At 58.1% G+C, this 27,400-nt stretch overlaps 3 protein-coding genes across 10 annotated transcripts in view; 2 read left to right on the forward strand and 1 right to left on the reverse strand.

Annotated features, from left to right (window-relative positions):
- CLPB (ClpB family mitochondrial disaggregase) overlaps positions 1 to 5,318 on the reverse strand; it is a 72,507-nt gene extending 67,189 nt beyond the window's left edge. For all 4 annotated transcript variants that reach the window (XM_063393687.1, XM_063393688.1, XM_063393686.1 and 1 more), the window contains exons 1-2: positions 4,546 to 5,318; positions 3,621 to 3,672 (exon numbers count right to left, since the gene is read on the reverse strand). In XM_063393687.1, coding sequence (XP_063249757.1) covers positions 3,621 to 3,672; positions 4,546 to 5,209 — 716 coding nt within the window. In that variant the 5' untranslated portion in view covers positions 5,210 to 5,318. The remainder of the gene's footprint in view (positions 1 to 3,620; positions 3,673 to 4,545) is intronic.
- Positions 5,319 to 8,349: 3,031 nt separating this feature from the next.
- STARD10 (StAR related lipid transfer domain containing 10) lies at positions 8,350 to 15,578 on the forward strand. The gene is made up of 6 exons (XM_063393689.1): positions 8,350 to 8,641; positions 12,657 to 12,804; positions 13,010 to 13,113; positions 13,300 to 13,417; positions 14,110 to 14,162; positions 14,237 to 15,578. The coding sequence occupies exons 1-6, from the start codon at positions 8,459 to 8,461 to the stop codon at positions 14,462 to 14,464; spliced, it is 834 nt and encodes a 277-aa protein (XP_063249759.1). The 5' UTR covers positions 8,350 to 8,458; the 3' UTR covers positions 14,465 to 15,578.
- Positions 15,579 to 17,324: 1,746 nt separating this feature from the next.
- Positions 17,325 to 27,400, forward strand: part of ARAP1 (ArfGAP with RhoGAP domain, ankyrin repeat and PH domain 1) — a 36,428-nt gene continuing 26,352 nt past the window's right edge. Inside the window, exons 1-2 of one of the 5 annotated variants that reach the window (XM_063393679.1) lie at positions 17,325 to 17,473; positions 24,652 to 25,403. In XM_063393679.1, the coding sequence (XP_063249749.1) occupies positions 24,682 to 25,403 (722 nt within the window). In that variant the 5' untranslated portion in view covers positions 17,325 to 17,473; positions 24,652 to 24,681. Of the gene's footprint in view, positions 17,474 to 24,651; positions 25,404 to 26,853; positions 27,032 to 27,400 lie in introns of those variants that run through there. The other 4 variants (XM_063393677.1, XM_063393678.1, XM_063393684.1 and 1 more) reach the window with 4 other exon arrangements.

Genomic DNA, 27,400 nt, shown 5'->3' on the forward strand with positions numbered 1-27,400 from the left:
ACAATTACTCTGTGAGAGAAAATGCTTCAACAGGTACAACACGGGATACTGGCTCCCACTGAGGCCCACCTCCTCCACATAGTGCCTTTCAATAGTCTGATGTTCCAGGTAAGGAAAGCCTGACTCACTACAGAGGGATTTTTTACCCAGTCTCTGCACTCAAATACAGTCTCTGAATTCTTTAATGAACCCTTGAGCCAGGAAGCAAACAAAAGGTGCTGCTGTACCCCTAGTCCACCCCTCAAACTGGAGAGAATTGAAAGGGTCACAGTTGGGAAAGATCTTAAAATCATCTTGTTCCTACTCCCTCCCATCAGCAGGAACGCCTTCCACTAGACCAGAAGCTCCCAGCCCTGTCCAACCTGGCTTTGAACACTTCCAGGGACAGGGATGAGGGAATCTTGCTCAATGAGCTGTGCTGCTTACAAACAAGGGAGAAGAGACAAGCACAGTCTGGAGGAGGCAGAACTGCGATGAGTCAGAGCCAAGATGAGTGGTGCTGTTTGAAAACTGAGATCACTGTTTGGGGCAATCGAGCCTGACTTAGCTGTTTCTGCATCTCCTCCACCTAAAAAATCAGCCTGGGGAGAGCAGACACAGCTGCAGCAACTGACGTGGAGCTTGCTGCCCCATTGTTGTGTCTGTGTGGATCCCTGGGAGAGCAGGAGAGTACCTGGTCAGCTCCAGATGTCATTACCACACAGATGTGAGCAGCTGCCTGCTGGTACGAATGAGGCTGGTAACAGGCATCTGACACAGACGCTCTGTGTCCCCGTGAGTCACAGTTGCACAGACTGAGGAAAACACTGCTCCATCACATCCAAGCAGGGTTTGAATATCCCCAAGCAAGAAGATTCCACAGACTCTCTGGCCAGGCTGATCCAGTGCTCTGTCATACTCACAGTACAAGGTTCTTTCTCATATTGAGATAGAACTTCATGTGCACCACTTTCTCCTAATTCTTTCTACAGCCATTACTGGGCACTATCAAGCAGAACCAGGTCAATCCTCTGACAATCTCCCTGCAGACACTGACAGACAAGGATGAGTTCCCCTCTCAAGTCATCTCTTCTTGAGGCTGAACAGCCCTATCTCCCTCAGCCTTTCCTTGTAAGAGGGATGCTCCAGTCCCCTCATCATGTTTGAGGCTGAAACGGTCTGCAGCAGGGCAAGACAGTAGTTTTCACCATTCATGCTTTTCACACAAGCAAAAACTATGTGTCAAGCAGAGCTAGGCACAAAGCTTCAAACAGCGGGAGGGCTGCCAGCCCCACAGGGAACAGGATGGGAAGGAAGGCCCTGGAGAGCCTTTCCAGAGGGATCTGCACAGGCTGGTTTGATGGGTTGAGGCCCCTGTATGAGGGTCAATAAGGTCACCCATTGGGTTCTGCACCTGGGTCACCATAACCCTGTGCAGATCCACAGGCTGGGAGCAGAGTGGCTGAACAGCACACAGCAGGAAAGGCCCTGGGGGTGCTGGCTGACAGAAACTGAACATAAGCCAGGTGTGCCCAAGTGGGCAAGAATGCAAATAGTACCCTCATTTGTATCAGCTACAGGGTGGCCAGCAAACCCAAGGCAGATCCTTGTTCCCTTGCACTGGTCATGGATTAGCTGCCTCAAATTCTGTGTGCAGTGCTGGGCTCCTCATGATCAGCAAGACTCTGAGGTACTGGAATGTGTCCAGAGAAGGACAGTGGAGCTGGTGAATTTTTTAATGAGCCCTTGAGCCAGGAAGCAAACAAAAGGTGCTGCTGTACCCCTAGTCCACCCCTCAGACTGGAGAGTGGACCAAAGGGGCTGATGAAGAGTGGCTGAGAGAGCTGGGAGGATTCAGCCTGGAGAAAAGGAGGCTCAGGGGGACCTTCTCACTCTGTACAATTCTCTGAAAGGAAGGTGTAGCCAGGTGGGGGTCAGGCTATTCTCACAGGTAACAAGTGACTGGATGAGAATAAACAGCCTCTAGTTGTGCTATGGGAGGTTTAGGTTGGATGTGTTTGAAAATTTCTTCACGGACAAGGTCGCCAAGCCCTGGTGCAGGCTGTTGAGGGCAGTGGTGGAGTCCCCATCCCTGGAGGGATTTAACAGACATGGAGATGTGGTACTTGGAGACACGGTTCAGTGGTGGGCTCAGCAGTGCTGAGGGAATGGTTGGACTTAATGATCTCAGACGGCTTTTCCAACCCAAATGATTTTGTGATTCTGTGACAGAGCACAGAAACAAAGGGAGAAGTTGTAGACATGCAGCCCAGCAGGATGTTGTACAGCCACCAGCCCTGCCTTGCCCAGCTGGAACACAGAGCATCCCTCTTGCTGTTCTGCCTGACCAGGTTCACAAATCACCCAGACATCTCTAACAGCAGCTTCCTGCAATTACAAGCAGCAGAACACATGTGCCAATTAGCTGTACACCAACATCCTCTTTGGTCCTTGATCTAGGCCAGATCTCAGCCCTGGGGTGCACCAGAGCCAGGCTGCTTCATCCAAGATGCTGGAAAGCGGATGGAACATCCCCTGGCTGCAGGCCAACAGGGCTCTCCTCTCCCTCACCCATCCTTCTCTTCCCTTTGCTTCTACACAGGGACAGCAGCTCCCACCTCCCCAGGTGCCTGTGCTGGGTGGGAGACCTCAGCCAGAGACAGAAACATGTGTGTGATGTACACAGGAGAGCAGCAATGTCTCTTCCCATCCTACAAAAGCTGCCAGGCTGCCAAAAAGTTTAAATTCCATACTGGCTGAGAGCAGCACTTGAGACCTGGGGAGAACTCTGAGATTCTGAGAGAGACCACATAGGAGTGCCAGGATCTGTTCAAGAAGGAGTTCCAAGGTATTTGAACTTCTCTTCCCACTTTAGGGGAGACTTCTTTTCCTCCCACAGTCCCATACCTTGTTCCAGCACTGGGTGCAGCAATTGGTCAGTGACATGGCACTGCTGTTCACAAACCATCCTGGGAACCTGTGAGTCCCTCTCAGGAGGTTTGGCTGCAGAAAGAACATGTCTCTTGGGGACTAGTAACATGCTGAGACTGAGAAACTGGCTCTTTGTTACCACTTCAGGGAATGTAACGCTGCCAAATGCGCCTGGAAGGTGCCATGGCACCACCTCAACAGAGCAGGCACAGCCAACTGTCACAAAAAGCCTGCTGCCATGGACAGGAGCTCTGCAGATGCTCCACTCCCTAACAGCTGGATCTTTGGTCACCCAACCACTTATTTCCCTGACTTCCCTGGGTGGGTGGAGCTCTCTCCTGTGCTCCTTGTGGGAAAAAGGGTCCCTGGAGAACTCCTGGCTCAGGCTGAGGAACCCACAAGGGCTGTTCATTCAGAGACACACCCCAACAAATCAGCATCTGCAGGGTGTCACTCACAGAGGTACATCCACATCTGCACAGTACGGCCTCACACTGTCCTCTCTCAGCACAAGGATCTGCAATCTACCTCCTACTCAACAAGTAATGGTGCTCCCCATCTCTCCCCACCCACTCTGGATCTGAGAGGGTGAGGGGAGCACCCCACGGGGGCTGGGAGCAGCCAGCTCCTTCCTTCCCCATGAGCTGAGAGGATTTTCCTGCCTTCCTAGTGCTCAGCACACTGCTCTCACATCTCAGAACCCTGCTCACCTGTTGATTTCTGAAACGTTGTTAGTCCTTGCAGCTTCCAGAAGAGCATCCTCTGAAATGCAGAAAGAAGGGAGAGGGAGTTAGAATGGAGGACACACATGGACATCCTAACCTGGAATGTGCAGGGGCTGCTGCTGCTCAGTGGTCTCACTGACCACCCTAGTGAGGAAAAGCCTATTACTGAAAGCATGTTACCTAAAAACTCCTTGCTGTCTTGGTGACTGATTCCAGGCCCCCACCAGATATCCTGAGAACAGGGGGCTGCAGGATGCAGCAAGCATCCCAGGGCAGTGGACACTGTCATGCCAAGGTGTCAGCCCTAGCCAGAGATTTCCAGACACCACAGCAGTGCACTTACCACAGAGTCAGAATGACACCCTCTGGCTAGAGAAGGGAAGAGCAGCATCCAGCTCTGGGAGATGGGATAAGCAATGGTTTGGGTTGGGAGGGACCTTAAAGCTCATCTCATTCCACCTCTCTGCCATGAGAAGGGACTCCTTCTACCAGACCACGTTGCTCCAGGTCTTGTCCAACAGGTGCATGAACACTTTCAAGGGATAGGGCAGCCACAAGTTCTCTGGACAACCTGTGCCAGGGCCTCACTATCCTGACAGGGAAGAATTTCTTCCCAATATTCCATCTAAGCTTGCCCTCAGGGTTAGAGGAAGCTGTCAGTGGGAAACTATTCTCCCTTATCCTGTCTCTCCAGACCCACGTCCAAAGTCTCTCTCTAGCTGTTCTGGAGCCCCTTTAAGGACTAAAGCTTTAAGGATAACCTCTTCCCCAGAGAGCTTCCCAGGTCACAGACAGCAGACAGGTTCCATCCCCAAGGAGGGACCCCACATCCCCTCTCAAAGGGCCCAGGACTCTCTGTCCTGCATCCCATTCCTCCCGCCCCGGGGCCGACCCCAGCAGCGATAGTCACCCTTGGACAGGCGGTCCCGCAGGTAGCAGTAAGCCAGCGCAGCGACGAGGGCAGGCAGCCCTGCTCCCGGGGAGCAGCTCCCAGCTTCACTCTGATGCCCACCAGGGTCTCCCGCATGACAGCAGTGCTGCTCTGCACCCGAGGGCCATGGCGTCGGCTCTCTGAGGGATGCCACGAGGCTGGACGATGTTCCTTGCACAAGGCAGCCACTGCTTGCCAGGCCGGTGGCAGGTGGCCGGGGGCTCTGCAGTAGAAGAGGCAGCCCTGGCCTCTCCGCTGCGGTGGTCCCCTTTAGGCCTGGCCCATGAACTACGGGAGAGGCCCCTGAGCCTGGTCCCATTGGTAAAGTGGGGCCTGGCGGAATAGCTGGCGGGAAGCCCCCGGGGACGGGCCCCCCTGCCAGGGGTTCCCCCCCCGGGCCCCTCTGTCGCTCCCTGCAGGCAGCGATCCGCCATGGCAGCCTCGCGCTCGGCGTCCTCGCGAGCTCACGGCGCCCCCTGGCGACCAATACCGGGAGCAGCCGCGGTCCGGTGGCCCCGGCCCCCTCAGCCACAGCCGCCGCCGCAGTCCCGTAGGCCGCACGTGACGGCGACCACCATGGCCGCGCTCGGAGGAGCCGCGCCAGCCCCTGGGGCAGCGGGCAGAACGCCAGAGAGGCCAGCATAGTCCCCTCGCTCCTCCCGCTGCACCGCTCGCACCTTACCCCCCCCCGGGGCTGAGGCCTGTGGACCGAGATGGCGGCTGCCGGCCGGCGGAGCTTGATGTGGGGCTGCGCGAGGCATGCTGGGAGATAGAGTCCCCACCGCGCCCTGCGGCACGCTTTTCCGCCGCTGCGGACTACAACCCCCAGTAGGTGTCGCGGCGCGGCCTTCCCGGGGTATCCGGGAAACGGGCGTCTGCTGCGAGACCTGCAGCGAAGAGGCTGGCGGGCTTCGGCAGGGGGCGCAGTGCAGGGGCGGGGCGGCAGGGCAGAGGTTCGAGACCAGCCCAGGCGTGCAGGATCACGTGTGCACGCACACCAAACACGACACACATCAAACACCGCCCACGCACTGCACACACATCAAACAACACGCACCAGACACACGTCACACCTCACACATAGACACACCTGCACCAACACATGCATGGGCGCACGTGGGCACACACATGTACTCACATGCACACAGAGGAGTATTCACACGCATCATGCACAGGAGTGCGCACAAACACTTGTGCATTCGCACACATAAGGGTGTTTCTACATGCGCACATGCAGTGCCACACATGTGCACCCAGGAACTTTTGCACACCTACACACATGCATGTTCTCCTGTGTACACATGCCCCGTGCAGCTGTGCACGCACATGTGCAGCACTTGTACCCCCAGGCAGGACTTGCACATGTGGTGGCATGAATCTTGGGCATCTGCTGCAGTCTGGGCTGAGAATAGATGGCTCTGGGGGACTCCTATGTGGACACATGCATGAGCATGCATATGTATGTGAGTGTACAAGTATGTATGAATGCTCTCCCCCAAAGCTGCCCATAGCCCTCTCCCACCCCAGGATTTGCCACCAGCAATTCCCATTCCACCCATTTCCTCCTGTTTCACCCCAATTCCCCCCACTGTCCCCATTATTCCAGCAGCTGTTTGCCTAGTATGCCATCACTCCAGCGCTTCCACAGGGTCCTACAAACTCCTGGATTAAACAGAGCTGCTAAGAAGATGCAGTTTAGGGATTTGATTTTAATTTTTTTTTAGAAGCCTTGGGTTTGCTGCCTGAATTACTGATTCCTAGATTTAGCTCTGCACACTGCTGGCAGATGTGGGATGGTGGAGCAGGAATAAGGATCAGGAGCTGGGGAGCTGGGAAAGACCCAGGAGTGTGGGGGAAGATGTCAGAAATGGGACTTTCTGCACCCAGACTGGGGCCAGCAGGACTGGGAGTTGTTAGAGAAAGCCCAGTGGTCCCAGTTTCCCAGTCCACTTCCCCTAGCTCTCTCAGCTCAGTGCTCCCAGTTCCCCAGCCAAATCAGCCCAGTGCTCCCTGTTTCCCAGCCCAGCCTCTCCAGACTGACTGCTGGCTCCCCTTGCTCAGTTGCTCAGTCCAGTTCTTCCAGCTCTAATAGCCCAGTTCCCCTAGGTACCCAGCCCAGTTTCTCCAGGTCCTCTCACCATGGTCCCCAGCCCAGCTCATCGGCTTCTCCAGCCCAGCCCAGCTTCCCCACTTCTCCCAGTTCCAACAGCCCAGTTCCCCCAGTTCCCCAGTGCAGTTTCCCCAGCTCCCCAGCCCAGCTCCCTGGATCCTCCAGCCCAGATACTTAATTTCCCTAGCTTTCCCCATGACTCCCATGCCATCTGTGTTCCAGACTGGGAATGGCATGTGGTGCCACACGGCTGGGCTGGCTGGGAATGTGGGCACTCCTGTTTCCAGCACCAGGACTGCTGGGGGCTGGTAAGGGCTCTGGTGTGATGGCTTTCACCTTTCATCTTCCCTAGAGACAGGGTGGGAACAGCCCAGGCTTCCACAGCAGAGCTGCCAGAAAGGGCAGAGAGAGAAGGATGAGGGAAGAGGGTCCCCCTGCACCAGCCACAGCACTCTGCCCCCAGCCATCCCCTGAGGATGTCCACTTCCAGTGTGATAGGATGCCAGAGATTCCCTTGGCTCCTTTTCCCAGGTGAAGATGCTGGGAGCAGTGGTGTGGCATAGTGAGCCCTGTCATGCCAGGTCCCTGTCTCCTCACAGGTGCTGAGCATGGTGACATCCCTGTGCCCTCCTATCCCTCTGGCTATTGCATCCCTGTAAGGACCTCATCCTGGATAAGGGGCTCGGTTCCACATTCCTGCTGCTGAGGAATGACAAAGGCTTTGCTTTGCCAGTCTAGGTACAAGCCACACTGCTTTGTCATCATTTACACAGTTATTCATGGCAGCTGGAAGAGGGTTCCTCAGTGTTCCCAAGTGGAAAGAAAGAAATCCTGAGTCGGCAGCATTTTCAGAGCTGTATGGGAGTCAAAGCCTGAGCTCTTCCAAAAATAACATCCTAGTCAGCATTGCCAATGGCAGCATGCCCACCTGCTCCTGGCCACAGTACTGTGGGGATGCCACGTCAAGGCCCAGCATTGGCACAAAGGGTGGATAATGCTTGTGTGCTGCACGGGTACAGGGCATGGGTTCACAGTTACAGTGTCCTATCAGGGTGACCCACAGCCTGGAGAGAGGCTGTGGGTCTGTCCTGCACTTACGTCCCCTCCTACTCCAACTGGAATTATGGAATCATTTGGGTTGGAAAAGCCCGCTGAGACCATTGAGTAGAACCACTCCCCCAGTACTGCCAAGGCCACTACTAACCCACGTCCCCACGTGCCACATCTACATATTTTTTAAATCCCTCCGGAGGCGGGGACTCCACCAGTGCCAGGGCTGGACAACCCTTTCAGTGAAGAAATTTTCCCAATATCCAGCCTAAACCTTGCCTGGCGCACAGTGCAGGTGTCCCTGCAAGTGGCACAACTTGCCACTTCTGCCAGCTGCCTCCGGTGCCCCGCCAACCCGGGCTGCTTCCCTCTGCCACGGGCTGCCCTTCCTCCCAGCGCTCCTGGCCTCCCGCTCCCGGTGCTCCAGGTTCCCGCCTGGTCCTCCCGGTTTCTGCTTCGACGTTCCCGTTTTCCCCGCAGTGTTCCCCCATCACCGAGATCGCCCTAACTCCTCCCTCTCCCAACTCCCGGTGTCCCCCAGTTTTCCCCTAGGTCTCCCCCGATCCCGCCCCTCGGTGCTTCCCGGCCCGGTTCCGCCCCCGGCCCGCCTCTCCCGGTCCCGCCCCCGGCCCGCCTCTCCCGGTCCCATCGCGCCCCGCGCCCCGCAATGCCGCCGTAGGGGCTGGCGCCTCCCGCGGCACCGGCACCGGAGGGCTGAGGCGTTCCGGGGCCATGTCGGGTCACGACGGCGGCATGTCGGGTCGCGACAGCGTGCAGATCCCCGACGACCGCGACTTCGGGGCGTTCCGGGCGCAGTGCGAGTCGGAGAGCGGCTGGAGCCTCACCTACAGCAAGGGCGGGGTGAGGGTCTGGGTGCAGCTGCTGGAGCCCGAGCGCGCTCTCCACAAGATCAAGGTGAGACCTCCCGCCCGGCACACGGTGAGACATCCTCACCCACCCTGGGCACCCCCGAGCCACGGTGAGACCCCCGCCCCGCCATGCCCCCGGGACTGGGGCAGCCAGCGGCAAAGGGGGGACCCCGCGGGGGACATGGAGACAGGAGGGACCTTGGGACGATGCTGCACCTTGGGCTTGGGGGGAGGGAGCGGGGACCCCACAGTGAACGGGGACTGGGGACCCCACAGTGAGTGGGAACTCGCGGGTTGAACCACCATCCAGGGGTGAGTGGGAATCCCAAGGAATAGTGGGGTTCCTCAGGTGATGCAGCACCTTGGAGCAAAGTCCAAGTGGGGACTTGGCCGAGCTGGCCCCCGATGGCGAGCAGGGACCCCAGGACAGGTGGGGTTAACTTGCACAGCAGGACAAATGGGCAGTCTAGAGGGGGAGTGGGGACCCTCGGTCAAACCCAACTCCAGGGCTGAGCCAGGGACAAGCAGGCACCCCCGAGGGCTGTGCAGGGGGAACTGGGGACCCAGCCAGGGACAAACAGGAGCCCCCAGGGTGTGTGGGGCCATGGGTCCTGGGTGCTGCTTCTCCCCACTTCACCCATTGGGAACACACCACGCATGCTTGCTGCACACCAGGGTTGGGCTGAGGGATTCCTTGGAGCCTGTAGCCACTGGCCTGCTGTCACTGGGGTTGTCCCCCTTGCCCAGAGCTCCCTATGTCCCCACTGCATTTCCTCATGGGTCCCTTTCCTCTTGGTGTCAGTGTGCTGGCACAGGCAGGTGCATGCTCATCCTGGCTTTTCCCTCTGGCAAAGCAGAGACACCAGGATTTGAAGGGACAAATTGAGACAGGAGCTGTGTCCAGATGGAGTTAGACTGGAGTCTCTGGCTGATGTCCCTGTTCCTGGTGGCACCTCCATGAGGCTGTCCTGGTGTAGTGGGTGGCCTTGCCCTTGCTGTGGTGTCGAGCCCGGGTGGTGATGGTGGTGGTGACAGTGGCAGCAGTGACGACGCGGCCTGCTCACACACTGCTCTGCAGCAGCCGAGCGAGCAGCTGGCACTGGCACTGCTGGGGAAACCTGTCCCTAGGGCACTGGCACTGGCTGCGCCCGGTTCCCCTCATGGAACCACTGGGTTACTTCCACTGTAGCACGCCGGAAGAGTTTGGGCTGCCATGACCCAGGAACGGGTCCCCGTTGTGCCCTGGTGGCACCAGTGAACCCTGGGAGGGGAGATGGGGGTCTCTGAGGTGTAGGGAGTCACGGTGCCACTTACATCCTACCCCATCCTCACAGAGGTGGGGGACCCGTGGTGGATGGGATGTGAAGCATCCATCACTGTGGCATCCAGGCATGACCGCATGGGCATGGCTCTGTGGGACAGTGCATCCTGACCCCCCTCCCCCCAAGCTCCTCGTGTCCCCCAGCCCCACTGCTTGCTCTTGGGTGTTGCATCCCAAAACATCCCCCAGATTGAGGTGGCACTTGGGTGCGTCCCCTGCCTGTCCCGTAATCCCAGTGTGCCACGTTGGCATGGCAGAGACCCAGCCCACTCCAGGATGTCTTGGCACGGCTGCTCCCGCCACAGCACCTGGAGCTGTCTTTTGCCTGCGGGGATTCCTTAAGCCAGGTCTTGCCCCTTTCCGTGCCCTCCTGGACAAATCCTGCTTGGAAAGGTCCTGCTGGGTGTTCATGTGTTGATTTCATGTGTGTGGCACTGCATATTGGAGATCCTGTGGGGTAACAGTCCTTGTCCCCACCCCGTGGCCCCTAGCAGCACCCAGGCCTACCATCCCACCCAGGATGAGATGCTCCTGCTGGATTTTGAAGGGATGGACACATGTGGCATTGCTAACCTGTCATGGCAAGGTGTAGCCCAGGGGTTTGCCCCTCACACTGAAGGTCTCGGCATGGGTGCTATGGATTCTCTGCAGCTTCCCAGGAGCTGTTTTCCCCCTGAATTAATCCTGGATTCCTTGCCAAATTAAGTGGAACCTGAAGGTCTCACCCTGCTTTGAGGGTGCTGCCCCCTCTTCCCCGCCCCCCTCCATTAAGGATGCAGTTCCCGTCTAACCTGTTTTCTGGAGTCTGGGAACAAGTTGATGCCACAGCTGATTTCTCAGTGGGACATTTGGTGGCCTTGGGACTGGCTAGGGTTTGGGGGAACCCCATCCTACCTGCTGGGCTGGTGAGTTGGTGCCTGAGCATCTGAGATCTCCCAGGGACAATGGTTTCCCCTCTAAATGGGCTGTTTCCAAAGGATGGCCAGGAGCCATCCTGTAAAATGCAGCAGGAGGATCTGGGGTATTGGTGAAGCCACCAGTGAGGCTGAGCTTGGGGACCCCCTTGGTGGCTGCAGCCCTCACCACTCCCCCAGGCAGCAGTGGTGGGTCTCCCCTTTGGATTTGCTCCTGTCCCACAGTCTGGCACCCGTTCTGTGTTCCCTCGGGCACAGCATAACCCCAGCCCTGGGGAATTAATCTGTTCCTTCTCCACCTCCTCTTGCTCCTCCTCCTCACCCCATTAGTCAATATTGACTCAGGGTTGGGGCATGCATTTCCAGGTGCTTCCCATGTGGCACCATCCCCTCTCCTGCTGCGACCCCCCTGGCACTCCCTTCCCTGGGATGTGAGTCACCTTGCAGGGCAGGTCCTGCACGACTGGCTTGACTGGCCTTGCTGCTCTGGGAATAATCCACCTGAGCATGGTGCAGGGCTGGCCTGGCTACAGGTGGGAGCAGGGGTTCTTCAAGCAAGTCATCCAGGCAGGCTCTCCCCAAAACTGCCCTGCAGGGGTGGGTGCTCCCAGACAAGTTTTTGGGTGAATGGAAGAGCTGGAGATGAGTCTGGATGTGCTGGAGCACAGATGGGTCTCTGAGACTGAAGATAAGCACTGTGGGGTTGGGGGCAGACTCCACGAGGCAGGGATGGATCTGGGGTTGAGGATGAGCACTGTCATCCTCAGGGGTGGGGCTGGGCTCTGTGGGGCAAGGATAGGATTGAAGATGAGTGCTGTGGGGGAACAGGCTCCATGGCTGTGTCCCACCGAGGGACCATATGAAGCTGTGCCTCATTGCTGGGTGCTTCTGTGCCCCTTCCCAGGGCTGGGGGGGTCTCTAGTACTGTGTGCTGAGGCGACGCGGCCACCCCTAAATCCTGAACCGCAGGGTCTGGGGAGCAGAAGGAGCTGATGCCATCCCTGGGGATAAACAGGAGCCAGTAGCATTCCCAAGGACAGGCCGCTGGCTGCTCTCCCTGCCCCACGCTTGGCTCCAGCACCCTTGACCTCGGCAGATGGCATCCTTGCTACAGGGGTAGCTGCCCTCACTTTCTTCGTTCTCCTTGTCTCCTTTCCTTCCCTGGATCTGGCTGCCGTGGTTATGGAGCAGCTCCTTACTCTGTAACCCCCTAACCCCTTCTGTGTGATGTGTGCTGCCCCAAGGCACCAGGCACAGCCCCACAGACTGGCTCCCCCTGGCTGCCCTGTGCAGGGGATGCCACTTTGGGGGGGAGCACATCCACAGTGATGGGAGGGCAGGTGGGAAACAGGGTTCCCTAGTATCCAGGACTCAGCTCCACATTGCTTTGAGGCCCTGTGTGCCTGTGCTGAGTGACTGGGTGGCAAACAGAGCTGCTGGTTGGATCCAGATCTTCTTGGAGGAGGTTGCATTGATTAAAAGAAGAATTCTGAGAGGAGACACCTCCCTCCAGCTTGCTGGGGCTTCCCACACCTGCCTTCCCACTTGGGGGTCCCCATGGCCGTCCTCTCGCCCAGGTGTCCCCGCAGCCACTCTCACACTTTGGGGTCCCCATTGCCTCCCTCCTGCCTGAGGGTCCTCACTGCTGTCCTCTTATGAGTTCCCCACAGCCATCTTCCCATCTGGGGGTCCCAATGGCCATCCTCCCACCACTGCCATCCCCACAGTTGGGAGTCCCCACAGTTGAGCTGCTGCCCAGGGGTCCCCATGGCCCCTCTCCCAGCCTGGGGGCCCCTGGGAGGTCTCTCATGCCCCCTGCCTTGCAGTGCAGGATGGAGTGCAGGGACGTGCCGGCGGAGACTCTGTACGACGTGCTCCATGACATCGAGTACCGCAAGAAGTGGGACACCAACGTCATCGAGACCTTTGACATCGGGAGGCTGACGGCCAACTCTGATGTGGGCTACTACGCCTGTGAGGAGGGGGCCGGGGAGATCTGGGCAGTGCTGGGGGAGGGCTGAACCCCACCTCTGGGTTTGGCATGCGGGGGATCCATGGTGTCTGGCATTGAAGGGAGGAGCCTGGATACGGGTTTGGGGGGATTTGGAGGGCAGGAGGGAACCTCATACTTGAAGGTGGGTGTCTCACTCTGGAACATCTCACCTGGTGCTGTCCCTAGGGAGGTGTCCCAAGCCCCTGAAGAATCGGGATGTGGTCACACTCCGCTCCTGGCTGCCCATGGGTTCTGACTACATCATCATGAACTACTCTGTCAAGCATCCTGTGAGTTTAGTGGGGCACTAGGGGTCCTGTGGTTCTGGGCTGGGGCTGTGGCTGGGGCTCACTTAGAGATTGGGGGGATAGGCTGGAGAGTTGAGGGGGTTGAGCCAGCCCTACTCGTGGCTGGTGCCTGCTGTACCCTACCTGCCCTGCCACTGACTCATGTTGCCTCCTTGTTCCCCACCACAGAAGTATCCCCCCCGCAAGGACATGGTGCGGGCAGTCTCCATCCAGACAGGCTACCTGATCGAGGGGATGGGTGCCAAGAGCTGCACCATCACCTACCTGGCACAGGTGGACCCCAAAGGTGAGAGAGGGACCCCCAGCTCTGTGCCGTGGGGCTCATCACCCTCCAGTCCTTCCCTTGTGTCAGGATGTGCTTGGGGAGGAGCAGTGGGGTCTTAGGGGAACTCAGGGGGGCGGTCGCATGAGTTCTCAGTGTAGGCTCATTGGGAGTTCAGGGTGGCCTCTACTGCGGCTTAATGGGGACTTTGGGCTCAAGAGTAGCTTGAGGGGCTCAGTGGGTGCTCAGGGTGGGCTGGAGACGGCTCAGTGGGGATTCAGTTGGGGCTCTGGGACTTCAGGGCAGGGTCAGCAGGCCTTCAAGAAGTCTCAGGTTGAGCTCAGGGGGACTCGGGGTGGGTTCAGGATTACCTGTGGATATGCTCAAGGTGGGCTTGGAAGGGCTCATCAGCAGGAGCATCTAGGGATGCAGCCAGAGCCAGACACAGAGCATGGAGCAATGTCGGGAGGAAACATCTTGGGCCTGTTCTCTTGAAATCTTTCTTTTTGTGAGTAGAGGGACCCAAAATGCTGAAATCACTGTTTTTCACGTCTGCAAGAGCAGAGAGCAATATGGATTGAACCCTGTTCCCTCTCTCCAGGCTTATGTCCCCATTGAGAGTGCCATGGGGGGCCCCATGTGTGGGGGTCCTAGTTTTCAGGCACCTAGGGGATGCTGGGGGTCTCACTCTGAGCTGCCCCCTCTCTTCTCTCCAGGTTCTTTACCAAAGTGGGTGGTAAACAAATCCTCCCAGTTCCTGGCCCCCAAGGTGAGTTTGTGGCACTGTGGTGGGTCTGGTGTGGGGGCAAGGGGTCTCTGTGCCCATCTCACTCTTTCTCCCAGGCAATGAAGAAGATGTATAAGGCATGCCTTAAGTATCCTGAGTGGAAGCAGAAGCATGACCCTCACTTCAAGCCCTGGCTGTTCCCGGAGCAGAGCCGACTCCCAGCCCTGGCACTCTCTGAGCTCTCCCTCCAGCATGCGGATTCCCTGGAAAACATTGATGAGAGCTCCTTGGCTGAGAGCAAGGAGGACCGTGGCGAGGGCAGTGACGAGGACAGCCTGACCTGATTCCCCTGGGAGCTCCTCTCCTTGTTCCCCTGGCAAGGACAGCCTGACATGACCCCCCTTGGGGGCTCCTCTTCCTTTTCCCCCCCCTTCCAACATGGTTTGTGTCTCTATCTCACACACCTGTACACATGCACCCCCACTTTGGGTTCAGGGGGACCCTCCCATTGTTGTACCCCTGTCTGGGGACAGCAGGGACATAGTGGATCCCCCAGGGTGGGAAGCTGGGGGTTGTCTGGTTGCTTAGCCCTTGTGGGACACCAGTGTTGTCCCTACTGGTGGCAAACCCAAAGTGCCCTTCAACTTTTTGGGGGGCAGAGGAAAAGGGGGCCCCTGTGCCTGCTCCTCAGCCCAGGAGACCCTTCCACTACGCACCCCCTGTCCCCCATCCTTGCTCCCCATCTCTGTTATGGTCCAACAGAACTGCCTTCATCCCATGGGATCCCCACCCCCAACAGACCTCCAGGGGTGTTAGAGCATCTGCCTGCACCTCTGGGCTTGCAGAGGGGTTTTGGGGGGCTCCTGGCACCTCCTGGCATGCTGGGAAGGAGGGCCTTTGGGGTTTTTTGGCGTCTCCAGGCATCTAGAGGGGGAGCTTCTAGGCTCCTGGCACCTCCAGCATGTTGGAGGGGATATTTGAGTCTTACCTTCAGGCATGTGGGAGGAGTTGGGGAGCTCGTGGCACCTCCAGATGTGCTGTGGTGGGTGTTTTGGCAGCCTGGGATCTCCATTCATGTTGAGGGAGGTCTTATGGGCTCTCAGCATCTTCAGGTTTGTTTGGGGGAGGCTTTGGGATAAGCTTGTACCTCCAAGTGTGCCGAGGGGGCTCCCAGCATCTTCAGCGGGGCTCCTGGCACCTCCAGATGTTCTGCGGGTCTCTGAAGGCTCCTGTCTTCTCTCCTGCCTCTCCAGGATGGGGACCCTTTCCAAGCTGGGTGCCTGAACCCTTCCTCCACTGGAATTTGAGGCCTTGACTGGGGGTTTGGGATCTGGTCTTTGGCCATGCTCCTGCCCCCTCCTTTTCTGGGGGTGCACAGGGAGACGGAAGATTTTGTACCTTGTACTGGAGCTGATTATTTAGGAATAAAATAATTAAATCTGGCATAGGAGGGACTCAGCCTCTGCCCCACCTTGGTTCTTTGGGAGCCATCCCTGTCTCCACAGTGCACTCAGGCTCGTGGTAGGTGCTGGTGGGACCCTCAGGGGTTGTGGGGACCTCCAGGGGCCTCTGGGTGATGCCACCGGAGGGTGACGGAGAAATCCCTAAAGTGAATTTGTGCTGAGCACTAATTAGGGATGAGGCTACACACCCCTGCAGCTTGTTTTCCCACAGCCCCAGCCACCCCAATGCCAGCAGTATATTTCCCCCAAAAGCACCTCTGGGAGAGGAGACATGGGGTGCTGAACTTCGGGGACTCTCTGTGGGGATACATCCTGACTTCTCCAGAAGGAGAATTCTCGGGAACAGAGCTGACACTCACAGGGATTGTGAGCCCTTTGTGGAGCCCTGGGACTCTTGTCTCCTCCTGGGGTGCACTCAGGGGCAAAGCTGCTTGTGCACACCACTTCTGCCCTCCAAGTGTTCTGGCACTGCAACACCTCAGCAGGTCCCAGCCCTTCTCTGCACCCCAGCAGGGTTTGGTGGCTGGTGTTGTCCAGCATGTGCCATTCTTTGTGCCTGTGTCTCTGTCACCTGTGGCGCTAGAGTGGGCGCTAGGGACTTACTTCCCATTTCTCCTGTTAATTTACAACCACCACACCCTCCACCCCCTCCCACCCTCCTGCACTGATCCCAATTAAAAATAGAACCCAATTAAAATGGAATGTGGCCACCACCCCCCTGGCAGTGAAAATGGAGCTGAACTGGATACAGGACATACTGCAGTGGCTCTGGAGCCGGGGCGGGGGGGGAGGGACACACGTAGCAGGGCAGGTGACAGGGTAAAGCCCCTTCTGGGGAGGGTTTAGGTCTGTCAGCTCTGAGAGGTACAGCTGGAGACCCAGAGTTGCAGTACCGGAGAGAGAAGATGGCTCCAAAGGGAAGTGGAATATGCTCTGGCACATGTCTGGTGCCGGGGGGTTTGAGAAGAGCTGGGGCTCAGGTAGGATATGTGGAAGGGGGCAGTGCTGTGCTGGGGACATCCTCAGGTATTGACATGGGTGATCCCTGAAATGCTCTTAGGAAGGACTACAAGGCTCCAACCCTTCAGGGATGAGGCTCTGGCGTTGTCATTGGCCCCTGGGGTCTCAGCACTTTGTTGTGTGGCATCCCCCAAACTGGGTAAGGCCATGGCACCCTTACCCTGTGCCAAAGGCTCTGGGAGTATCTCCCCCGGATGGATCTGAGGGTCTAGGATAGGAGAGCAGGGGAATGTGATGGTTCTGGGGAGCAGGAGAAAGGGGGGGATGTGATGGCTCCGGGGAGTGGGATAGGGAAGCAGAGGGATGTGATGGACTGAGGGAGTGGAAATCGTGGGAGTAGGGAGGATGCAGGCAGTAGAGGAGCTTTTTGGGATATTTCATACTGTCCCCCTGGCTGAGCCCCACCGAGCTCCGTATCCCAAATGTGGGGCTGAGCCCTGGCCCCTCCTGCCCGTGGCCTCGCGTGGGCGAGGGGCCGAGCGGGGGGGCCCTTCCACCCCCGGAGCAGGCAGCCAGCGTGTCCCGATCCCTGGGCGCCGCGATGAAAGGACCATTGTCCCAGGCTGGGCAGCCGTGAGGGCTGGCCATGGACACCCCACATCCCCTCTGTGTCCCCAAGCCCTCCCACTCTCCTACTTACCCCTCACCGAGACCTTGGGAATTGTGTGGGGAGGCAAGAACCCCCCACACAACCCATTTATTATTTTTTGGGGGAAAGTCCTGGCAGCCTTCCCCTTGAATCCTGTTTCCATGAGGCAGCCAAACCTCCGTGCGGGAACAAGCCTGGGCCTGGCAACGGGGGCCCTGAGTGCCCCCGCCCCGGGAAGCGCCCCGGCATCCTCCGGGAGCCGTCGCTGCCAGCAGACGGAGGTAATGGGTGCTCCAGGGGGGCTAGGGGAGCGACTCCAGCCTGGGTGGGGGGCACTGAGGGGCACTCCACCTCCTCAGCTGCGCTTTCTCTCCTGGGGGTGCTCGTGTTTCTTTCCACATGCTTCTGTGGGTCCCTGGGCACACAGTGCTGGGGCGGGGGGCACTGGAGATACTGGGAGCTGCTGGGGTGGTGGGGGGAGTATGGATTGTTCCCCTGCTCAGCTGCAGCAGCCGTGTCCCCCCCCGCCCTCCCCCCGGCCCCTCCGATCGGGGTACTCATGCCCCAGATAAACTCCAGTATACCCCAGCTTGGCACCGGTACTCCCCAGCCAAATTCCAGTGTGCCCCAGCTCGCTCTCAGCACACCTTAGCTCAGCTGCAATATGCTCCAGTTCACCCCCAGTATGCCCCACTGCAATCCCAGTACATCCCAGCTCAACCCTTGTTCAATTCCGGTATGCTCCAGCTTCCCCCCAGCAGAACCCAGTTTACTCCTGGCAGACTCCAGCTCACCCCCAGCACACCCGAATTCAATCCCAGTACACTCCATTTGAGCCCTAGTATTCCCCAGGTGTGCCCCAGCTGCCCCAAGCAGACCCCAACTCATTCCTAGTGCACCCCTACTGAACCTCAGTATACCCCAGTTCACCTTAGCACATCCTAGCTTAAACCCAGTTCATCCCAGTTTAATCCCAGTATTCCCCAGCTCCCCCAGCACATCCCAGCTCTTCCCCAGTATATTCCAATTCACCCCAACACTTCCCAGCTCAATACCAACACATCTCAGCTTGACCCCAGTTTAACCCCAGCCTTCCCAGTTCACTTCCAGTATATCCCAGCTCCCCTAAGCAGACTCCACCCCAACCCCAGTATAACCCAGCTCAGTCCCAGTCTCCAGGGAGCCCTGGCATTGCTGATAGCCCTTATTCCTGTGCCACTGCAGGGGTTCTACTGCCTGGTTGGGGTGAAGGACATGTTGGGGATATTGGCTGGTTGTGCTGCTGATGCCAGGGGTGAAGCTGGGAAAAGAAGACCCTGAGGGCCAAGCTGGCAGATTTGTTTTCTGCTGGGGATCTGGCATGTCCCTATTTACGGCCAAAAAATGGCATCAGCTGCGGCTGTGCCAGGGCCCTTCCAGCACTGCCCATTCCAACCAACTACCACCCATAGCACCCAGATGCTGGGTGACGCTGGTAGTGGGCTTCCCATGCTTTCCTCCTCCTCTTCCTCACTGCTTCCTAGGCTGTCTGGTGCTTTACCAGTGCTGTGCAGCTGGAACTGGGATGGTGATTGCTTTGTCCTCCAGTAATGGCAAGCTGGTTCCATGGGACACCTTCACACTGCTGGGGCCTTGGTGTTGGTGTTTGGGGTGCCCAGGGGCTGCACCAGCACAGAGGGTTCCTAGGTCTAGCACCATTGCAGGGGCAGCAATTTTAATTTTTGGGTTCAGCCCCAAAAAATAAATTTTTGGAGGCAGCAAGCTGAGTGCTGGGAGTGGGTGGCTCTTCTGGGGAGCTGGGAGGAAGGTAGCAAGGAAAGCTCCTCCATTAGCTGATGGTGGTTTTCTAGGGGTGCTCCAGCAGTTACTGCGGGTGAGTTATTATGGGCTACAGCCAGGACATCAGGGATTGGGATATTTAGAGCAATATTGAGGATGCCTTTGCTGCCAGAACTTAGCCTCAGAACAGGGTGGGCCCTTGAGATTTTGAGGGTGTCTCATGGGAGGCAGGAAGTGATGCTCCCCCATGCAGGGAGCAATGCAGCTCCTGTGGCAGGACTCTGTGGCCTTGCAGGGGCGTTGATGCTTTGGGAAGATTTGCAGATTTAGGGCTCCCTAAATATACAGGTGAGGGAGAGCCTGGCTGTGTAGAAAGGCTTTTGCATAGTGGAGGTGAGTGCATGCAGTTGGTGGTCCCAGTACTTCTGTCCCTGCTGCAGTATCCCTTGGCTTGGCTCGGCTCAGCTTGGCTTGTCTGCAGAGCTATGGTGGCCCGGGGGATCCAGGGGGTGGCCTTGGTTTGGTGTGACCCTGCTGTTGGGGACAAGGCCTGTGCACGGGGTAGAGTTGCACCCCAAGGAGCATGAAGGGCATGCTCGAGGTGGGAGGGCAGCAGGGCTGGGAAAGGGGACACCCCACCCACAGCTGGAGGGGTCACCCCTTCCCCATGACACTTTCAATTCCCACTTCTGGGAAAGTGAAACAGGGACCTGTGTGGTTTCAGTGCTGGATGTTGTGTGATGGGGCTGATTTCTCACGGAGGAAGGAGGAGCCATGCTTCCCAGGGGGACACATTCTCTGCAGCCAAGCTGCTGGCACAGCACATCCCCCCTGCATCACCAGACCCTGGGACATTGGGGCTCCCACTGGGGGTCCTCTGGGGTGGCTGTGCACGTGGGGTTTGGCTTCCTGACCTAGTTTGCTGGCAGCTTCCATAAAGTGTGTCAGGAGCTGAGAGCATTCTAGTGGAACTCAGTGGGTAGCGACAGCATTGCCAGATGTAGTTATCCCTTTTCTGGCTGGATTTACCCATTTCTGGTTGGATTTACCACTTTTGTTTTTTTTTTTTTTTAATGGGATTTGCTCATTTCTGGTGGTATTTGCCTCTTTTCTGGCTAGAATTGTGAGGAAGGCAGCAACGCTGTGGAAGGGAATGCTGGGAAACTCATCTGTTGGAGCTGCAGCCTGGGACACATTTCACCTCCCAGATTTTACTTCCATGGGGGAAGGGGAATGCAGATGGGACCGTGGGGAAATGAGGAACCCCCAATTTTCCTGCCTCCTTGTCCCTGACTTCTCACCCACCTCATCACTGCCCACCTTCCACCTCCATGCACACCCTCCATCTGCACAAAGAGCTGGCTCAGGGCAATTCTCTTGTCAGGGCATACCTTGGTGTGTGTGTGTAAGCCCTCAGGCCCCTGAGCAGGGGGCCGGGCATCCTCTGGCTTCTTCACATGAACCACCTGGAAATGGCAACACATAGCAGAGGAAGGAGGCTCCAGAGAAACAATTCCACCTCTGGATTGTGATTCTGCAAGCCTGAACTTGATCCCGGAACAGCGCCAGGGAGGGTTGAATATCATTTGCAATTTCTTTGGCTGAGAAGATCTTGAAAATGAAAAAGCTTTACCCTCCCAGGAAAGACCTTGAGTGCTGCTGAGCAGATGAGCACCCACTGAGGTGGAGTGTGGAGGGCTTTGGGTGGGAAAGGGTCTATGGAGTGCTGAGTCCTGGGACCCTTTGTTTGCTGTGGGGTATCAACTGCTTGCTGAGGATTCTGCTTGGGCAGTTTTGGGGTGAAGATGCGGTGCTTTCAATTCCCAGCTGGGCAGGGAATCTGCAGTAGCCCTGGCAGATCTGCTGGGGACATCACATTCACCTCCTGGATCCAGCAGGGACGCTGGTGACATCTGCCTCATTCTGGCTAGCTATGGGCCCTTGCCTGAGGATCTTTCCTTAATTTAGGCAGGAAAGGGTAAAAATCACTGTGGTATGAGACTGGTTGCCCAGTGCTGCTGGACCATGGCAGCTGAGGAACCCCTTTCCCACTGGTGGCCGGCCCTGTTCCCACAGGTCTTTCTGCCACCTGGCTTTGTCCCCTTTGCCCACAGGAACCCTGGTGCTTACTGCCCTCCCTGGGAATCCACAGAGGTTTTGAGGTGGTGGGACATGGCAGCCACCTGCCTGCGTGTCCCTTTCTGTCCAGTGGCCAGAGCTCGGCTTGTCCTGCTGCCTCCCAACATCCTGTCCTTGGTACCTGGTTCCTGCCACACTACTGGTGAGCTCTCACTTCCTGGAGATCACCCTGCCTGGCCCTTCCTTCCTCTCCTGCTGAAAGCCCTGCCCCATCCTTCTGTCACCCAGGGCTCACAGCACCTCAGGATCCAGCCTTCTTGTCCCCCATGGTGGCTGTGGTTGGTGCATCACCCCACTGACGCCTCGCAGCTCTGCCGGGGCCTGGGCCGGCTGTTGCACCACATCCCAGCTCAGAACTCCGCTCCGCTTTCCGGAAAGTTCCCATTACTGAGGTGGCGTTTGAGGAAGTACTGGGGCGGGCTGAGGCCCCTTGGCAAACCTCCACCGCGCCAACTGGACCACAGGCAGGCTGGCCACCTCCTTCTGCTGAGCCGAGGGACCGTGTGCTGGTAATTAGCTCTCCTTGATTAATGAGGCCACAGACCTGGGGAAGGGGACCATGGGGCGCAGGCAGGGTTTGCCTACACTGGAGGAGGAATTGCAATGGCAACTAGATCAATCACGTGGGTGCCAGACACCCAACAGGGCTCCTATACTGGATTTTTCTGGCTCATGGCCACTATCCTGGGTGCCGTCAAAGGGACAAGCAGGGAAGAGTTGTGGAATGGCCACCACTTTATTACCTGGTGCTTGGGTGCTGAACGCAGCTCTGTCAGTGACATACTGATGGCCCTGGTCACACTACAGGATCCCTGGCATCTCGTTAGGGATAACATTGATTCCCTGGGGGAAGCTGGAGCCAGTGAAGGCAGCATGCTCGCCTTTCACTCCCAGTCAGAGCCATAGCCTCCATGGCATACACAGCTCCTTAATCGAACAAGCCCAGCCCTCATTATTGCCCCAACTGAGGGTTGGGAAGCCCACGACCCTGGGAGCAGTGATGGGATGCAGGGGGAGAACGGTGGGCACACCCCTGCATCATAGGGGCCTCCTCCCTGGGCCAGGATGCTCAGCTCTGCTGGGGGAAGAGGTGCATCCCAAACGCTCTGTTGAATTGAGGGCATCTGAGGTGGGCTGGGATAGCTGCAGGAGCTCCCAGAAAAGCATCCAGCACCCAAGTTTGGGGCATGCTGAGCCCCTTGGTCCAGACAAAGGGGACCAACACCAGGAACTCCCAGATCTTTTGTCCCCAGCAGTGGGAGAGTGAGGGCTGTGTGGGTCTGGGATGGGGCTGAGGGGTCTTGTCCTCATGTATTTTGGTATCCTGACTTATCCCCCCAGTGCCAGAGTTCTGGCAGCTCTCGCCCTTCCCTCCTCACACCATTTGTCCAGCCTTTAAGTCTCTTACAAAACAGGCCTTGTGGTGTTGCCTAATCCTGGGGAGGAATGCAGTGGGTCAGCACTGGGAGGATTTGTGCTTGGCAGGGGCAACAGCCGGGGTTACCCCCCGATCCCCAGCAGCCAGCTGGGTTACGGCATCTCCCTGTGTTGCTTTTGCTTCTGGAATATCCTCATCTCGTTTAGCACAGAGGTTAAATGATTAATGACTGAAGGAGGGAACCTAGCAAAGGCCTGATGAATGATTTACTTGGTGAGGGCAAAGGGCCCGACAGTAATGGGGAGCTACCAGCCTGGCATACTGGGGACCCTGCACTTCCCTCGCTGGAGTTTTGTCCCCATCCCTGTGCCCCGGTGAGCAGCAAGGAGGGCCCTCAGCAACCCCAGATAGTGCTGAGACAGGGCCAGTGGTGAGTGCTCGTGCAGCTGTCCCTTCCTGATAGGTCTGTCCCACCAGTGCGTCGATATCCTGGCACAGCACTGGGGATGTTGACACTGGTGTCAATGGGTGACACTGGTGGTGACTCCTTGGCTCTAGCCAGGATGAGGGGTATTTGTGGGAGCCCCATACTGGTGTCACTGTGTTTCCCTCTGCTCCTCCAGAGCCAGTGCCCAGCTGGGGTTGAGCCTGCCTGTGCTGGTGTCACTGGGATCTGGTGACAGCAATGTCACCAGCATCATCACTTATCCATTTTCAATAATAGATGAGGGCTTTCTAGGTGTGGAGGTGGGAGAGAGAATTTTATTCTGATTCAGGGATCTTTGTGGTGCTGGTTGGGATTGCTGGAACCACTGGGAGGGTCCTGAGTGCTGCTAATTTCTCTGGTACTGCTAATTTCTCTGGTGCTGCCAGCAAGGAGCCACAGGAGTCAAGCCAGCCCCGGGTCCCTGTTACTCCTTCCTTGGACACTTAGTCCTTGGAACCTGAATCAAAGCCAAACTGTGACAGGAAGTGCCAGGGAAGTGGCACTGTGGCCACATCCCAGCAGCACCACTGGGATGCTGGTGTCTCGAGATGTAGGGGTCAGTGGCTGTGGGAGCCATGGTGCTCCAGGCTCAGCAGCGTCCCCTTAGTGCCGGGTTGAGGATGAACCTTGCTCAGCTGTGCACTTTGCACCAAAACCACAAGTGCTGCGACCCGCGTGAGTCACAAGAAGTGTGACTCTGACAGCAGATCAGACTGGCCTATTTACGGCTCCAGGAAATCCTCTGGCTCCTTCTTAGCAGGTCTAAAAAAACCTCCAACAAACCCAAAATTAGATGGTGCCGGGGTCACTAGCAATGCTCAGTGTGCTGGCACGATGGGATCTGCCTCCTCCCTGGAGCCTGCCATGGCCATGATGCTGGTGGGTGGGAAGGGAGGGTATCCCCTCTGCAGCTTGTTGGGATAACAGGGACTTGCCCTGCCAACAGCGAGGGGGTGGGAGGGGTGTTCTGCTGCAGAAGCTGCGGCACCAAGTGAGCCCCCATGTCCCAAGCTCTGGATGCCACAAGGGCACTCTGCTAGGTGTGTGCACCAAGGGTGCTGCACAGGAGCTCTGCCAGTACTCCAGGGTGCCACACTAGAGCAATGCTAAGGACAGACAGGGCTCTGGAGCTGGGAGCAATGCCATGGTGGGCATATGGTCTGTGGGGAGGGGTTTGGTGCCGTTTGGGTTGGGGGCTCCAGTGGCAGCTCCCTGCCAGTGGCTGTCATGGGGACAGCCCAGGAGAGGGGACAGTCTTCTGGACCCAACTGTCCACATCACTCCATCCTGGCTTACTGCTGTAAACCAAGGGAGCTGCATCCTGGAGGGTAACATCTCTGAGGTGCAGCCAACAGCTCCCCTGTCCTTGAATCAGGCATATTCAGGCATATTCCCCGATTATCCATAATGTGGATAATCCCCCACTGCTCTGTCCCACAGCTCAAATGTCACACTCTGGGACCATGCTGGTGCCCCATGGTGCCTTCGCCTCTAAAGGGATGGCCTCTATGTTTCTATGCCTGAACTGGGACCCTCCAGCATTTCCCCTGCAGGCCCCCAGTTGAGGACTGGGTGATGCTGGGGACACTGTGGTTGGAAGCCATAGGAAAACTAGATTGCTTCACTGGAAATGTTGGTTTTGGGACTGATCCTGATCCTGTTGTCTCCATTCCCAGGTCCTGATGTAATCCTGAGCCTCACTGGCAATGGAAGATGCACTGAGTGGTGCAGGTTTCTGTGGCCAGGCCCCTGCCATGGAAGAGGAGGGATCTCTGCCAGTGGCTGCCTGGCTGTCTGCCCTCCACCTCGATCAGTATGTGGAGAGCTTCCAGCAAAGTGACCTGTGGTCAGTGTGGGACTGCCGGGCTCTGACAGACGAGGGGCTCACCCGCCTCGGGGTGCTGCTGCCCGGCCACCGCCGCCGCATCCTCCTGGGGCTGCAGAAAGCCTTCGCTGAGGCCCCGATGCCTGCGGGGACTCACCAGTCCCCTGCCAGTAAACCTGTCCCCATGAAACGCCACATCTTCCGCCTGAGCACTGCAACAGGGCCGGAGCAGCTGGAGCCCCGGTGCCTGCCAGGGCCCGCTGGGACCCCATTGCTGGAGCCAGAGCAGGGTGCAAGCTTCAGCCAGCTGCCTCCACCCATCCCACCCAGGGTGGGCTGCCGTCCCCCCCTCAAATTCTCACCATCACTATCAGGAGGCAGCCCTGAGCCGCCCACTGCGTCCTGCAGCCATCTCCCAGCCCTGGAGGACCCCTCTCTGCCAACCCTTGGGGAGAAGCCCCCTGTCGACAGCAGAGCAAGACCCCCATTGCCACCGCTGCCAGCCAAGCGACACCAACTGGAAACCAAGTGCCAGAGTCTGAAAGGGCCTCCACTGCCTGAACGCCCCCCCATTCTCCCCCCCAGGGCTGTGTCCCAGAGGAGGTAAGGAGATGGCAGGGGCATGGGCTTGGGGATGCCCCATGGCCACCGTGTCTATGTGGGGGGCTACTGTGATGTGGGTGGGACCCTTGAGGTCACGACATGGGTTGCCTGGGGTACCTGTGCCCTCCCCACACCTTAGCACATCTCCTAGGAATACCCCCACCCCAGAGCTAAGCACATGTCCTGAGGGTATCCCCAGCCCTAGCACATCCCATGAGGGTACTAACCCTCCATCCAGCCCCAGCACAACCCCTGGGGGTCCCCCTGTTCCAGGCCACAGTACATTTCTCTGGGCTAGCAGCACCCGCGGGTGGATGTGTGGGGGGCTGGTGCTGAGATGTTTATTTGGCTGTGGCTGGATGTATCCACTCTGATCATCCTAGTTACTCAGGTCACCCCAGCCTGGCACTGTCTGGGGTGCAGTCCCCGCAACAATGGACAGCCCTGCCTTACCCCCACCTGCAGTGTAGGCAGTGCTGAAGCCTGAGGAACTCTTGACACTAATGGGTGCAGGCCAGTGAACCGCAGCACACGGGAGCATGGGGTAAAGCTGCTGCCAGCTGCTGTGGCAAGATGACACAGAAGCAGGCTGGAATTTGTGGACAGCAGTGCTTGCAGCCCCCCCTTTGATGTCCCAACACCACCAGCGTGCTTCCAAGTCCTGCAGTGCACAGGCAGATGTGGAGTGAGGACTGGGAGCACAGTTTGGAGGGGGCTTACAAACTCCTGGGTGCCAGCACCCTCCCGGGGTGAGGCGGGGGAATGCCAGGAAGCCTCCCCGCCCCGGGAGACCTCCCCAGGGCCCACAGATTCTAAGGGATATGCTCCTGGAGCTGGGATGTCTAGCTGGTCCCCTGAGGGGGGTCCTGGGAGTGGGGCTGGGTTTGTCCTGACTGATGGTGCTGGATGGGACACCGTATGTAGGATGAGAACGGGAGGGCTGGCGGCTGGGCTGCCCTTCCAGCTTCCCATCCCTGTTCCCAGTGAGCTTTTTGTGGTAAGGTGGGTGGAGGTGATCTCTCTGCCCGTGCTCTGACCCATTCCTGCAGGGAGTGGGCTGGGATGCTGAGCTCGGGAGGTGGCTCAGGCAGCTGATAAGGGGGGCTGGCATGCCATGGCATGGGCAGCACCTCTCTCTGCGCCTCCTTGGACTCTGGATCAACGGTGTCCATCCTGGCACCCCAGGAACTGTTCCTACCACTGCATTTTTGCACCGAGATAGTAACCCAAATCCTCCTGGAGCCGCTCTCCATCCTGTCCTGGCCAGGAGGCTACCCAGGCATGATGAGGCAAATGGCTTTGCTGCAAAGTGTACTGATGTGGTGCTGGATGTGCCATCGGTTTGGTACTTGCCATGCTGGTTTGGTGCCAGCTGTGCCGTAGGTTTAGTGCTGTCCCTGTTGGGTGTTTGGTGCCAGCCGTGCCAGACTGCTGATCCTGGCTGTGCCGTGGGTTCTTACTGGCCATGCTGAGGCTTTGGTGCCGGACATGCCGCTCCTTCGGCCAGCTCAGGAAGTTTTGCTGCAGTGCAGGAAGTGCCGGGGTGAGAAGCTGCGCTCCCCGCCGGCCTCCCCCGGCCCTCCCCGCGCTGCCGATCGCTCTCCCCGCGGTTCCCGTCACCTGCCCAGGTAGGGGGCACGGCTGCCACAGTGCCAGGCTTGCCGCACACCAGCCGGCGGCCGGGGCCGGGCCGGAGGGATTTTTGGGGCGGGATCGAGCGCTGCCGGCGGTACCGGGTGCGAGTCTCGCTCTGCCGGCTCCAGCGGCGTTTCCTGCCGTGGCCTGTGTGCCCGCAGGCAGTGTTGGTGCCCCGGTTCCCGCTGCCCCGAGGCCGGGCGCTGTGCTGCGGAACAGGCGCTCCCCGCCCTGGCGCAGCACCGCGAGGGCTGGGCGATGGAATTCGGGGGTAGAATTCCCCCGCGGAGCTGCCCCGGCGGATCTGGGCATGGATAAGGATCGCTTGGGAGCTGCGTGCAGGACCATGGCACTCACTCACC

The sequence above is a fragment of the Prinia subflava genome, chromosome 3 (assembly GCF_021018805.1).
Source record: "Prinia subflava isolate CZ2003 ecotype Zambia chromosome 3, Cam_Psub_1.2, whole genome shotgun sequence".
In the NCBI taxonomy this organism is placed as follows: Eukaryota; Metazoa; Chordata; class Aves; order Passeriformes; family Cisticolidae; genus Prinia; species Prinia subflava.

Bases quoted from the DNA above. Each gene is read 5' to 3' on its own strand.
- STARD10 (XM_063393689.1), top strand. From the start codon at position 8,459: ATGTCGGGTCACGACGGCGGCATGTCGGGTCGCGACAGCGTGCAGATC. The intron at 8,642-12,656 runs GTGAGACCTCCC...CCTGCCTTGCAG, and splicing joins GCGCTCTCCACAAGATCAAG to TGCAGGATGGAGTGCAGGGA. The intron at 14,163-14,236 runs GTGAGTTTGTGG...TCTTTCTCCCAG, and splicing joins CCCAGTTCCTGGCCCCCAAG to GCAATGAAGAAGATGTATAA.